A 10,511-nucleotide genomic window follows, 5' to 3' on the forward strand; every position below is an offset into this window, starting at 1 on the left:
AACTAGAAAGAAAAAAAAAAAAGACTTGATAAGCAAACTACATGTATAGATCTTCCACATTTACAGAAGATAGAAATTCTTTGAAATGCCAACATTCAGTGTACTTGGGCAACAAACCCATGAATTATCAATGGCTCTTAAACCTTTAGGTATAAAACCCATTGTCTAGTGGACTCTTTTTCAGAAAACTGCACTTCTGTACATACACTATATTTTGCAGCAATTTTAGTCTTGTTATATATGGTCCCAAGTCTTGAAGTAAATGCCCCTGGACTAGCCAGTGTTATACACTAGCTGGCTGCTTCTAGCAGGCTTCTAAATACTGAAATTCTTCAATTCCAATATTTAGCTATCTTCATCTATTCCTATATTTGTTCAGTCATTCAATCTAGTAATAGTTTTGTGAGGCCTGGGCTACTTCATTAAACCCAACTGACATCGTTTGCCCTTGTGGCACTTCCAGTTTAGTGGATTCTTCCTGCCCTTCCTCAAACCAGTCCTTTTCCTGCTAGTCCTTCGAGAAACAGATACAGGGCTCTTACAGAGCCCTTTCTTCATGTCAGTATTGAGTTCCTGTTTCACTTCCATCATTTTTCCCTCCTGCAGCCATAGCCACTACCTCTTCAAGGCCAATAGGAAGATGGGAGAGGCTTGGTATGAGAAACACAGAACCTCCCACACACATACTTTTTTTCTAAAGAAGGAAAAGCAGCAGGAGAGTTGGAGAGATCTCCATTTTATTATGGAAAACTTCAGAAACAAACAAACAAACAAAAAAACCCAAACAGGCAGTTGATAAGGAAGGAGAAATGGGAGAGAAGAGTTGAGGTGCATTGTTTGTCACTCCACACCCTTGCAATTCAATTGTGAACCACTAGGAGGAACAGAATTAAATAACTAAATGGGGGTACAAGGTTAGGGTTAGGATTCCCAGACTTTCCTCTTGGGGAAAACAGAGGTACAGACTGAGCAAAAGTGGAAGAAGCCACACCCCCAATGAGGCACCTGCCAGGGACAGGGGAGAGGATTCCATATAGACTCAACATGTAGGTGTGGTTGTAAACCTGGGACTTTGGCAGGTAGGGCTGGGAGCTAGTGGGGTTTGTAAACCAGGCTGGTGGTCAAGGGAGGTGGCAGGAGCTGTAAACAAAGGGGCAGTGACCTAAGGAACAGGAAGGAGAGGGGCCTGTAAATAGAATGGGGGCAGGCTGCCCAGGATGAGTGTTTAAATTGCAAGAGCCCTCAAGGGGTGGTGGGGAGTAAAGGAAGGCTGGAGAGTGTACTCTGTCCATGGAGATGTAAGAGGTGCTTCATCTCCCTCCCCCAACCCCTCACCCCCATGACCTCTGTGCTCCTCCCCAGGACTTGATGCTCACTCTTGAATCACCCAGGGTGCACCAGCATGTCTGATGCACTCACATCAGAGACCTTTGGTGAATGTAGAAACTGGGTAACTAGCTCTGCCCCTATAAACAGGATGAGGAAAGCAAGTTGGAAGATGTCGGTTGCCTTCCCTTCCAAGCTCATGTTCAGGTTTTCTCTGTTCTCAATCTTCTGGGCTCCAGGATCTTCAGTTCTGGGAAAGGGGAAGGTATAGACCCTATGTTGGAAGAGGGTCACCTCCGGCAGGACTCATCTGTGGGAGAGGAGGCAATAATGATAGAAAATGAGTGAGGGCCTCTGCCACCCGCCTTCCCCCCTTACTCTCCACACTGAAGATAAGTCTTTATATCTTTCATGCTGAGTGCTTGCTACTACAGTAACAGCAGCCATCATTCACTAAGCTTGCATTCTGTGCCAGGCATTCTTACAACCTGTTTAATCACACAATAACCCCAGATGAGTTTAAGTAATTTAATGTCCAGCCATAGTTCCCAGATGCTTCATAAAAATTACTGAACCCTGTCAGTAAACCCCAGGAGGTGGTTATTTTTAGCTCTATGTCATAATTGCTAAAAATAAGGCCAGAGAGCAGGTGATTTCCTGGAGATTACACCACAGGTAAGAGACAAGATGGAATTTAAACACAGTCCTGTCTGACCAAAACCTTGTGTTTTTAACCACAGAAAGAGTTATGGTTTTGAAATCTGGAGATCCCTTGTGCACTTCACTTTCTAAGACCTTGGTTTCCCCATTTGTCAAGGGAGTGGGTGGGGTTAGAGGTCCTACCAAGTCTCTTCCAGGAGCACCAACATTAATTAATTCCTCCCCTTCCCTCCTGGACTGCAGTGCCCAATAGGAACACCAGGGGGTGTCCTCGGACCAGCAGAGCCTCAGCTCACCCACGATCAGGGCCTTGGTGCGCAGGCCGCCCTGGAGCTCCCGTTGTAGCAGCAACAACTCTTCCTCATCCTCTTCGTCATCGGGTTGGGCCGCTGGGGGGCTGGGGGTACTGGGAGCCTCAGGCTCTGGGCCCAGCTCCTCCAGCACTGAACTTTCAGAGGGGTATTGATACGTGGTCTCCAATGCTGTCTCGCTGAAGGAGATCTTGAGCTGAGAGTAGGAGAGAAACGCAGGAGGCATGGAGTTCAGCCGGGGAAAGCTCCTAGGGAAGCACGTGCCAGGTGGGGAGGGGAACTGGATTTGGGCACCCTACTGACTTTACCCTCCCTATCCACTCTGGGGCCCAGGGATCCAGTTTTCCTTTTTTTTCCCCTAAATTTTTATTATTTTATGTATTAATTATTATAATATATATAGCACATATATAATATAATATATAATAATAAATTATTTATAAATATTACTTATTATGCATTTATTAATTTAATACTTGTTTATTTTGAGAGAGAGAAAACGTGAGGAGAGTTAAAGAGAACCCCATGGGGTGCCTGGGTGGCTCAGTCAGTTAAGCGTCCGACTTCAGCTCAGGTCATGATCTCCGGGTCCATGAGATTGAGCCCTGCGTCGGGCTCTGTGCTGACAGCTCAGAGGCTGGAGGCTGTTTCAGATTCTGTGTGTGTCTCTCTCTGCCCCTCCCCTATTCACGCTCTCTCCCTGTCTCAAAAATAAATAAACGTTAAAAAAAAAAAAAAAAAAAAAAAAGAGAACCCCAAGCAGGCTCCTTGCTGTCAGCATGGAGCTAGCCGTGAGGGGGCTTGAACTCACCAACTGTGAGACCATGACCTGAGCCAAAACCAAGAGTCCAACACTTAACCGACTGAGCCACCCAGGCATCCCACCCAGTTTTCCTTTTGATATAGGCTCTCCAATCCCAGATTTCCCTTCTTCTGTCATATCATTTCCAAAACATCAGACTTTTGCCTGAACTTTCACACAGGTGCAGAAGCGAGTAATACAGGACCCAGCTTCCTACTCTTTAGACTGTGGGTGGCAGAAGGGTAAAAAGAACCGAATCTTTGGGTACCTTGAGGGCAATCAAGAAGGCTTCCCAGAGGTAGGAAGTTTGAGCTGGCAGGAAATAGGTGGCTAGAGGGAGTCCCAGGCAAAAGCAAGGAAGAGCACTTTGGTTTCCACATCCTCAGACCCTTGGCTGTTCCTGAGAAACCCTGGACACCTGTGCCCTCCTGCTCCCCCCCTCACTCCTCTCCTACAGCTGGAATGAACTCACAACAAAGTGGGGCTGGGGCCTGGGAGGGAAGAAGAGACTCTACTGAAAAGCCCAGAGGAAACAAGACTCTCCCCTAACACAGAGAGGAGATGGGCCCTTGAGTCCCTGCAAGAGAAGCTAGGTGAGGCGTCAGGGGCAGAGAGGAAAGTCCATGCAAACACAGGTTGGGGTGGAAAGCGCAACAGGAGAAACATGCAGAGACACAGGCAAAAAGCCAGAGGGGACCTGGAGGGGACAGAAATCCTCCACAAACACAATGTCCCAAGAGCAGGTGAGCCCCAGATGTTCTCACTCCCTTTCTACTCTTCCCCTTTGCCCTTTTAAGAAGCTCAGGGGCAGGGGCAGAGTGGGATTAACTCTGGGAGCCAAAGTGATTAAGGAGACAAACAGGAGGATTCTGTGTGAACTACTTGGAAAGGTCCAGACTATCTATTCAGGTCTTCCCAGAAGACCTGTTTGGGAAACTTGGGGCTTGGGCCCTGCATCCTTGAGTCTCCACATGGACTGGGGTGTGAGAAAAGAGAAACCGGGAGGGTGGCTGGACAAGTGGATGCTAAGGGCTGTACAGAATGTGCAACATGGGTTCCATGGGAAGCTGGAACTCAGAGACTCCTTGGCTCCAAACCCAGCATTGACTCCCCATTTCACTGGGAGGAAAAGCCAGAGCCTGACTAAGGCCCACAGGGTACTCCCACTGTACCACTTCTCCCTACCCCCCACTTCTCAGGCAACTATCTGCTCCCACTGCAGCCACCCTGGTCACAGTTCCTCTAAGGCCAACAGGGGCACTCCAATCTTAAGGCCTTTGCACTGGCTATTCCTTCTGCCTGGAACACTGTTCCCTCAAATACCCCCATAGCTCCCTCTCTCCCAGTCACCCTATTTAAAGTTCATATTCACTCCCCCAACTTTCTTGCTGTCTACGTTCCACTTACCCTGTTGTAATTTTTTTCCATAATCATTTACCACCTCCTAATCTACCAGAGAATTTACTTGTTATTCTGTGTCCACTGTCCACAGGAGCATGAAAGTTGCTATGGTGAGTAAGGAAGAGTTGGTTCAGACCTCAGGTGTGGTCCCCACAGACAACCAACACTGGGGACCAGTGTGGAAGGTACACAGTCTATCTGTGGAACTGCTGGTAGAAATGCATGACAGCAACCAGATCCCTTATATCCCAATTCTTCAGAAGGACCAGTTCTGGTTCTGTTACTGACAGATTTACCCAAACTTCTGGGAACCCATTTGTTTTCTTTTCACATTCCCTTTTGGGATAACAAGCTCCATGGTTTGTTATCCACTCTGAAAAATGATTCATTTTATTTGTTCTCAATCATGTTTGTCTCTCTTCTCCAATCCTGCTTCTCTGCTCACACCCCCCCCCCCCCAGCCAACTTCTGACTGGGCTTCTCAGGAATGCACAGCCTCCATGGGAGTTTGGGGGGGGGGGGAGTACAGAGGGGTGTGACTCACTTGCTCCTCTCCCATCAGCTATATAAAGTCACAAGGGGGCCAAAGAGGGGAGGGGCCCATCTCTCAGTTAGAAGGGCCTCTGGGGAAGGGCACCAGCCACAAGACAGGGCTGGGATTTCTCTCCCATGGCAAGGATGCATTTGATGGCCTTAGCTTCCAAACAAGAGTTATTTCGGGAAGGGGGTGGGGGGGCAGTCCTCTGGTCCCAGAGCAAGTGGATTGGGTCAGAGCTGGAACAAGCATGTCAGTCCCTGCTGAGCAGGGTGCAGAGAGAGGGAAGAAGGCCTGAGACAGGGTGGAGGGGGAGGTGTCTGGGTCTAGAAAACTCTGTGCTGCTTCTCTCCACCCCCACCCCTAGAGCAGCCATGGCTTCCTCATTCTCTCACCACATCCTGAGCAGTTCTGGCAGGCCTAGGGCCCAGCGGTTCCCCACTCAGCCCCACCAGCCTTCCGGCCCCCACCCCAGGCTTCCTGTTTGGGTGATCTGCTTCCGGCTTCCCTGCTCCCTAACCTAGGTATGGTCACCATCACAGGTCCTGTCCTGCACTCACATGGTCCCCAGCTTTGGGCCCTGAATTTCATGCCTCCCTCTGCTCTTCCTCCCCAAAGGCACAGGCCAACCTCTATAGGAAGTGACTTGTCTGAACACCTCACTCTGGCAGTTCCTGGCCTACCTCCTAACATCTGTCCAGCCCAAAGGGGAAGGGGCGGGTAGCAGTCAGAGTGCTCAGGATAGACTCAGGTACCATGGCTCAGGGAGGGGAGCTTGAGCTGCACATGAGGATGAACTGGGGGATCAAGTGTCCCGCAAGCTTAATCTAGGTCTTTGGTCCCTGTGGTTTCCCACTGACAAAGCACACGCGTGCGCGCGCACACACACAAGACAAATCTGAGGACGTCATGTGAGATGACAACTGGAGACTATGAAGGGCTTCCCAGTCTCTGGGGAGATGTGTTAGGTGCAGGGACCTCTCTTTCCTTAGATATTTTCAAGCTGGAAACTGATTGGTGTGTAAGGAAGGGGTTGGGCTGAAGCCACAGCAAGAAGCCTGGCTGCTCCCACTTCCTGCACTTTGTCCTTTTTCCAGTTTAACCTCTAACCCTCTGCTGGCCTCAGCCCCCATCCCTGTCCCCAACTCCCATTGTATTCCCTGCTCTCAGCTCAGTGTCTCCAAATTCACTTCTCTCTTTTGCTACCCCAAAGGGAGGGAGAGGCCAGGGCAACAGGAAGAGAGGGGAAAACCAACTGCTGAGCCAGTTCTGGGGAGGGAGGGGAAGCCCAGGGAGGAAGGAAGAAAGGGAGTGAGGGGTGGGGGTATTTTGGAAGAAGAGAAGGCTTTTCTTGTCCCAAGAGAGAAGGGAGCACTGTTTAAAGCAGTGGCCCAGCTGGGGGTGTGCAACCCTGAGGTCACCCACTTCAAATGGCTTCTGTGTGTGCCTCTCCCATGGAGCAGACTTGGGGTTCAAAAGTCTTCTCTTTGGCCAGCCTTATGCCATTCCCCCACCCTCATCCCAGTAGTCCCCTCACTGGCTCTGCCCCCTCTGCCTTGGGACTGAGAACTTCCTCCACTCACTTCTCCCTGCCATTTTCCCCTAGAACCCCAAAGGCACCCCCCTGTGCCTCTTCAGGCTTCCTGGCCCCACATTCCCTCCCCTGGGAGGCTGTGTGTGCTTTCAATCTGAGGACCCTGCTCTCATAGATTCTAGGCTGTAGCCTCAGCTCAGGTCTCCACCAGACGGGTTGTGTCCCAGACTCAGAGGAAAGGAAGGAAAGAAATGGGGGGCAGGGAGGGACTCAGAGCCTGAGGGAATGAAGAGTGAGCAGCCTGGGCACACCCTGAGAGAGACACACCCAGAGACAGCACTTGATTTAGGGCAGGATTCTTGGGCTTGGAAATGAATGGAAAAGGAGGACAACAAGAAGAAAGGGTGTGTGTGCAGAGGAGGAAGGGTTGTGGCAGGAATTAGCACGAAAGAATAGAGAAAGACCAGAACATAGGGATATAAAAAAGAAAGGAGTACAGAAAGAACCGATGAGCAGGCTTCTAAAGAAAGCTGGCTTAGCTGCTCCCTACCTGTTTGTGATGCCTTTCAGGGGACCCCTTGACAAGGCAGCTGCGGCTGAGACGGAGGTAGCCCCCCAGAACCAAGATCTCCTCAGCAGTTGGGTACCGCTTCTTCCCAGCTCCGGGGACTGCAACATCAGCTGTGGCTGGGGTGGCGGGAGGAGTGGTGGGGGCTGCAGGGGGCAGGGACCGCCGGGGGTTGACTGTGAAGGTGTGTCCACTGCGGCGAGGGGCCCCCACCCCTGGCCCTGCCTTCACCCCATAGAACAGTCGGTTCATGAGGGGATCCCCAGGGGACTGGGGGGCAGGTGGGGCTGGGGGTGGGGGAGACAGAGGGGCTGCTGGTGGGGGCCGGCGTTGCACTGCTTCCTCTTCCTGCCCTCTAGAGCCTCCAGTCCCAGCGTCCTCTGGTGGGAAGGGGGAGGGCACAGAGCTGCAGTTCTGCAGGGTTCTCAAAGGCCTGCCCAGAGCCCCCGCCTTCTCCTTCTCAGCCTCGCCTTCTCCAGCCTCTGTACCAAAAGGCCCCAGATACTTCTCAGCAGACTCTGGGGGGACTGGTTTCTGAATTTGAGTCTCTGTGTCCCTGGGTGTCCATTCTCGAACCTTCCCAGAATTCAGGGTCCATTTCCATCCTTCTGTCAGCCTCAGTCCCCTCTCACCATCCTGCACAGGGCTACGCCTTTGTTCTGCTGCCTCCACTTCTCCAGAGCTGCTGTCTGGAGCCTCCCTACTCAGGGTCTCTGACATCTCTGTAATCTCTTCTGAGGCCAGCGTTGGAATTGGCCTGTCTTCTTTTCTCCCACATTCCTCTGAGCAGTCTTTTCTTTTTTCTAAGCTCAGCCTCCACTCTGATATTTCCAGTTGTACCAAACTCTGTTCCTGAGACTCTCCAGAGTCGGGCCTCCATTTATGGGCCTCTGTCAGGCCCATCTTCTGGTTGTCAGACTCTGCTGGGCTCAGTCTACTTTCCACCACCTCTTTTCTCCTCGGGCTTTGTTCTCCAGGCTCTGCCAGTCTCAGACTCCACTCTGGAGTTTCTCCCGGGCTCAGCCTCCATTTCCGCGCTTCCGACAGTCTGGAGCTCTTGTCTCCAGCCTCTCCTGGGCTCTGCCTCCAGTCCCAAGCCTCTGAAGGCCTGGGGCTCGACTCTCGGGCTCCCCCTATCCTCTTCTCTCTGGCCTCTCTGGGACTGAGCCGATCTTCTCTTGACTCTCTTCCCTTGGGGCTCTGATCCCGCATCTCCCCAGGGCTGGGTCTCTGCTCCCTGGCCTCCAAAGTCCCGGGCCTTCTTTCTGCAAGTAGTTCTTCATTACGCTGCTGCTGCTGCTGCTGCTGCTGCTGCTGCTGCTGCTGCTGCTGCTGCTGGCGCTCCTGCCGAATGAATCGGTTCTGGTGCACTGGCCCAATGGCCTCTAGGAGGACAGCCGACTCGTCTGGGTCTGGAGGTCCAGCCTCTGTAGTCCCAGGTGTAGGGCTAGGCTCCCCAGGAGACAGACCAAGCTTGGCCCGGCGGCGCTCCAGGAGCCCCCGCTTCCAGGCTGGCATCTGGGACAGACGCTCCCGCTCTGCCTTCTCCCGGCCACGAAGGGCTGCCTCCTCCTGCCGTCGCCGGGCTAGCAGCTGTAGCTTCCAGTCTGGGATGGTGGCCATGACCGCGTTGAGGTAAGGGTGCGGAGCGCTGGGGCCAGAGAACAGGAAGGAGAGGCTCCAGAGGCCCTGGGGGTGAGACTGGGGGTGGGCGGAGAGGAAGTAGAGGGGGAGAGGTGGGACACAGAGATGGGCAAAGGAGCTGAGGGTGAAGACAGAGGGAAAGAGGGAGAAGACGGAAAGCAGAGAAAGGGGTAAACTAAGAAAGTGAAGAAAAAGCTGTGGACCAAGTGGGGGTGGGGTCGTGGCAGTGAGAGGAAGAGTGGAGATTCAGGGCAAAGAGGCAGGAGTCAGATTTGGTAATGTACGGTTAATGGTATCACAGTCCCAAGGATGTGAGAGAAGAGAAAGGCGGAAAAAGAAGCCGGCATGAGGGAGGAGAGAGAAAAGAGAGGCGGGGGAGGGGGGGTTGCGGGGGAGTAGGGGTCAGGCGAGGTTTCCCCACAGCTACTCCAGAGGCGGTTAGAGTGGGAAGGGAGGTCAGGGAATCCCGCCCGAGAAGGGGTGGTGGGACCTGAGGAGGGGGGGCGGGGAGGTGAGGAGGGGCGGAGAGTGGAGAGGTCCAGGGGAGCAAGGAGACTCCGGGGGCAGAGGGGAAATAGAGCTCCGCAGGAGGAGCGGGGCGCGCGTTTCAGCGCGGGCCGGGGAGGTCCTGGCTCCCCTCCCAGATCCGCTCGGGCCACGCCTCTCCGGCCCCCAGCCGCCACCCCTCCGCCCTGCACTCCGCCCCCAGGCAGGTCGGGGGGAAATACCCTCCCTTGAGGACTTTCGGAACCCTGGCGTCCACCCCCACCCGTCCCGCCACCACCGCCTGCCTCTCCCACCGGCTGGGCCCGGGACCCTGGGTGCGGAGCACCGGCTCCACGACTCTGCTCTCCGGACCTTCGAGTCCTATGCCCGGGTCTCCGATCTCACGGAACCCTGACATAGCCGGCCATCCCCACCCAGCTCGGACCGCACAGACAATCTCGGCACAAAGAGGAGACAGCCCAAGGTCCTGGCTGGGGGCAGGAGCGGGGACAGAGGGAGGAGACACCCCTTCCCCAAGTCTGAAGCCCCTCAGTCAACTCACTAGCCAGCGGGGTTCCCAGGGGAGGGGGTGCGGAGGAGCCTGGCGTCCGGAGGAGGAGAGAGGAAGAGGAGGAGAGTGGGATTGAGGGAGATCCGGAGACAGGAGGGAGGGGAGGAGGGAAGGAAAGGAGGAGGAGGGAAGACGGAGTAGAGGAGGAGGGACGGAGACAGAGACCTGGGGGCCGGGCGGGGGGCGGCGACCGCTTTTGTCTGAGGACAATGGGGAAAAGGAAGGGGGCGCGGGGCGGGGCCCGAGGGGGCGGGGCCTCGCTCCAGAGACCCCGCGTGGGACTAGACTTCCCGACTCACCCCTTTCCCGCCGCAACCCCTGGCCCTTCGCTCTCTGTCTTCAGGACCCTCAACCCACCCCCACCTCCCAGTAGCCCTGGAGAACCTAGGTGTCCAGACCCTCGCCCCCAGCTCACAGACTCAAGGCAGCGGCCCATGACTCAGGCCCCTCCAGGGACTTGGAGAGGAAGCAGCAGCTGCTGCGAGCCGGGCCCGCCCTTCCCATCTCCTGCCGCTCCTCCCCACGCTTTTGCCTCCCCCCCGCCCCCCACCCCGACAGCCTTTGTTACTGCGGGGTCCAGGGCCGCCACCAGGCTGCGGTGGGTCTGTGGAGAGCCGGGGCGGCTGGAGAAGTGCTCAGAAGCCAACGACTTTGGAAACTGGTTCCCCCACCA

General features: G+C 54.2%; 1 protein-coding gene across 3 annotated transcripts; it reads right to left on the reverse strand.

Moving 5' to 3' along the window:
* Positions 1-720: 720 nt before the first annotated feature.
* Positions 721-9,997, reverse strand: PPP1R18 (protein phosphatase 1 regulatory subunit 18). Of its 3 annotated transcripts, none has more exons than XM_086706478.1 (4): positions 9,830-9,997; positions 7,120-8,976; positions 2,283-2,493; positions 721-1,636 (listed from the first exon to the last, which is right to left on the reverse strand). In XM_086706478.1, exons 2-4 carry the CDS (start codon positions 8,758-8,760, stop codon positions 1,617-1,619), a joined length of 1,872 nt encoding a protein of 623 aa, XP_086562604.1. In that variant the 5' UTR covers positions 8,761-8,976; positions 9,830-9,997; the 3' UTR covers positions 721-1,616. The 3 variants fall into 3 exon arrangements, with proteins under 3 accessions (XP_086562604.1, XP_086562601.1, XP_086562602.1); XM_086706475.1 differs by having other exon boundaries at positions 7,120-8,838; positions 9,830-9,919; XM_086706476.1 differs by having other exon boundaries at positions 7,120-8,826; positions 9,830-9,917.
* Positions 9,998-10,511: the final 514 nt, after the last annotated feature.

This window comes from Puma concolor, chromosome B2, assembly GCF_028749965.1.
Source record: "Puma concolor isolate L17-30 chromosome B2, mPumCon1.1.hap2, whole genome shotgun sequence".
Lineage (NCBI taxonomy): Eukaryota > Metazoa > Chordata > Mammalia > Carnivora > Felidae > Puma > Puma concolor.

Excerpts from the sequence above, each read along its gene's own strand:
- PPP1R18 (XM_086706478.1), bottom strand. The coding sequence starts at position 8,760 with ATGGCCACCATCCCAGACTGGAAGCTACAGCTGCTAGCCCGGCGACGG. Across the intron at positions 2,494-7,119 it reads CTGAAAGGCATCACAAACAG|CTCAAGATCTCCTTCAGCGA; the intron begins GTAGGGAGCAGC and ends TCCTACTCTCAG. Across the intron at positions 1,637-2,282 it reads CACCAAGGCCCTGATCGTGG|ATGAGTCCTGCCGGAGGTGA; the intron begins GTGAGCTGAGGC and ends CCTCTCCCACAG.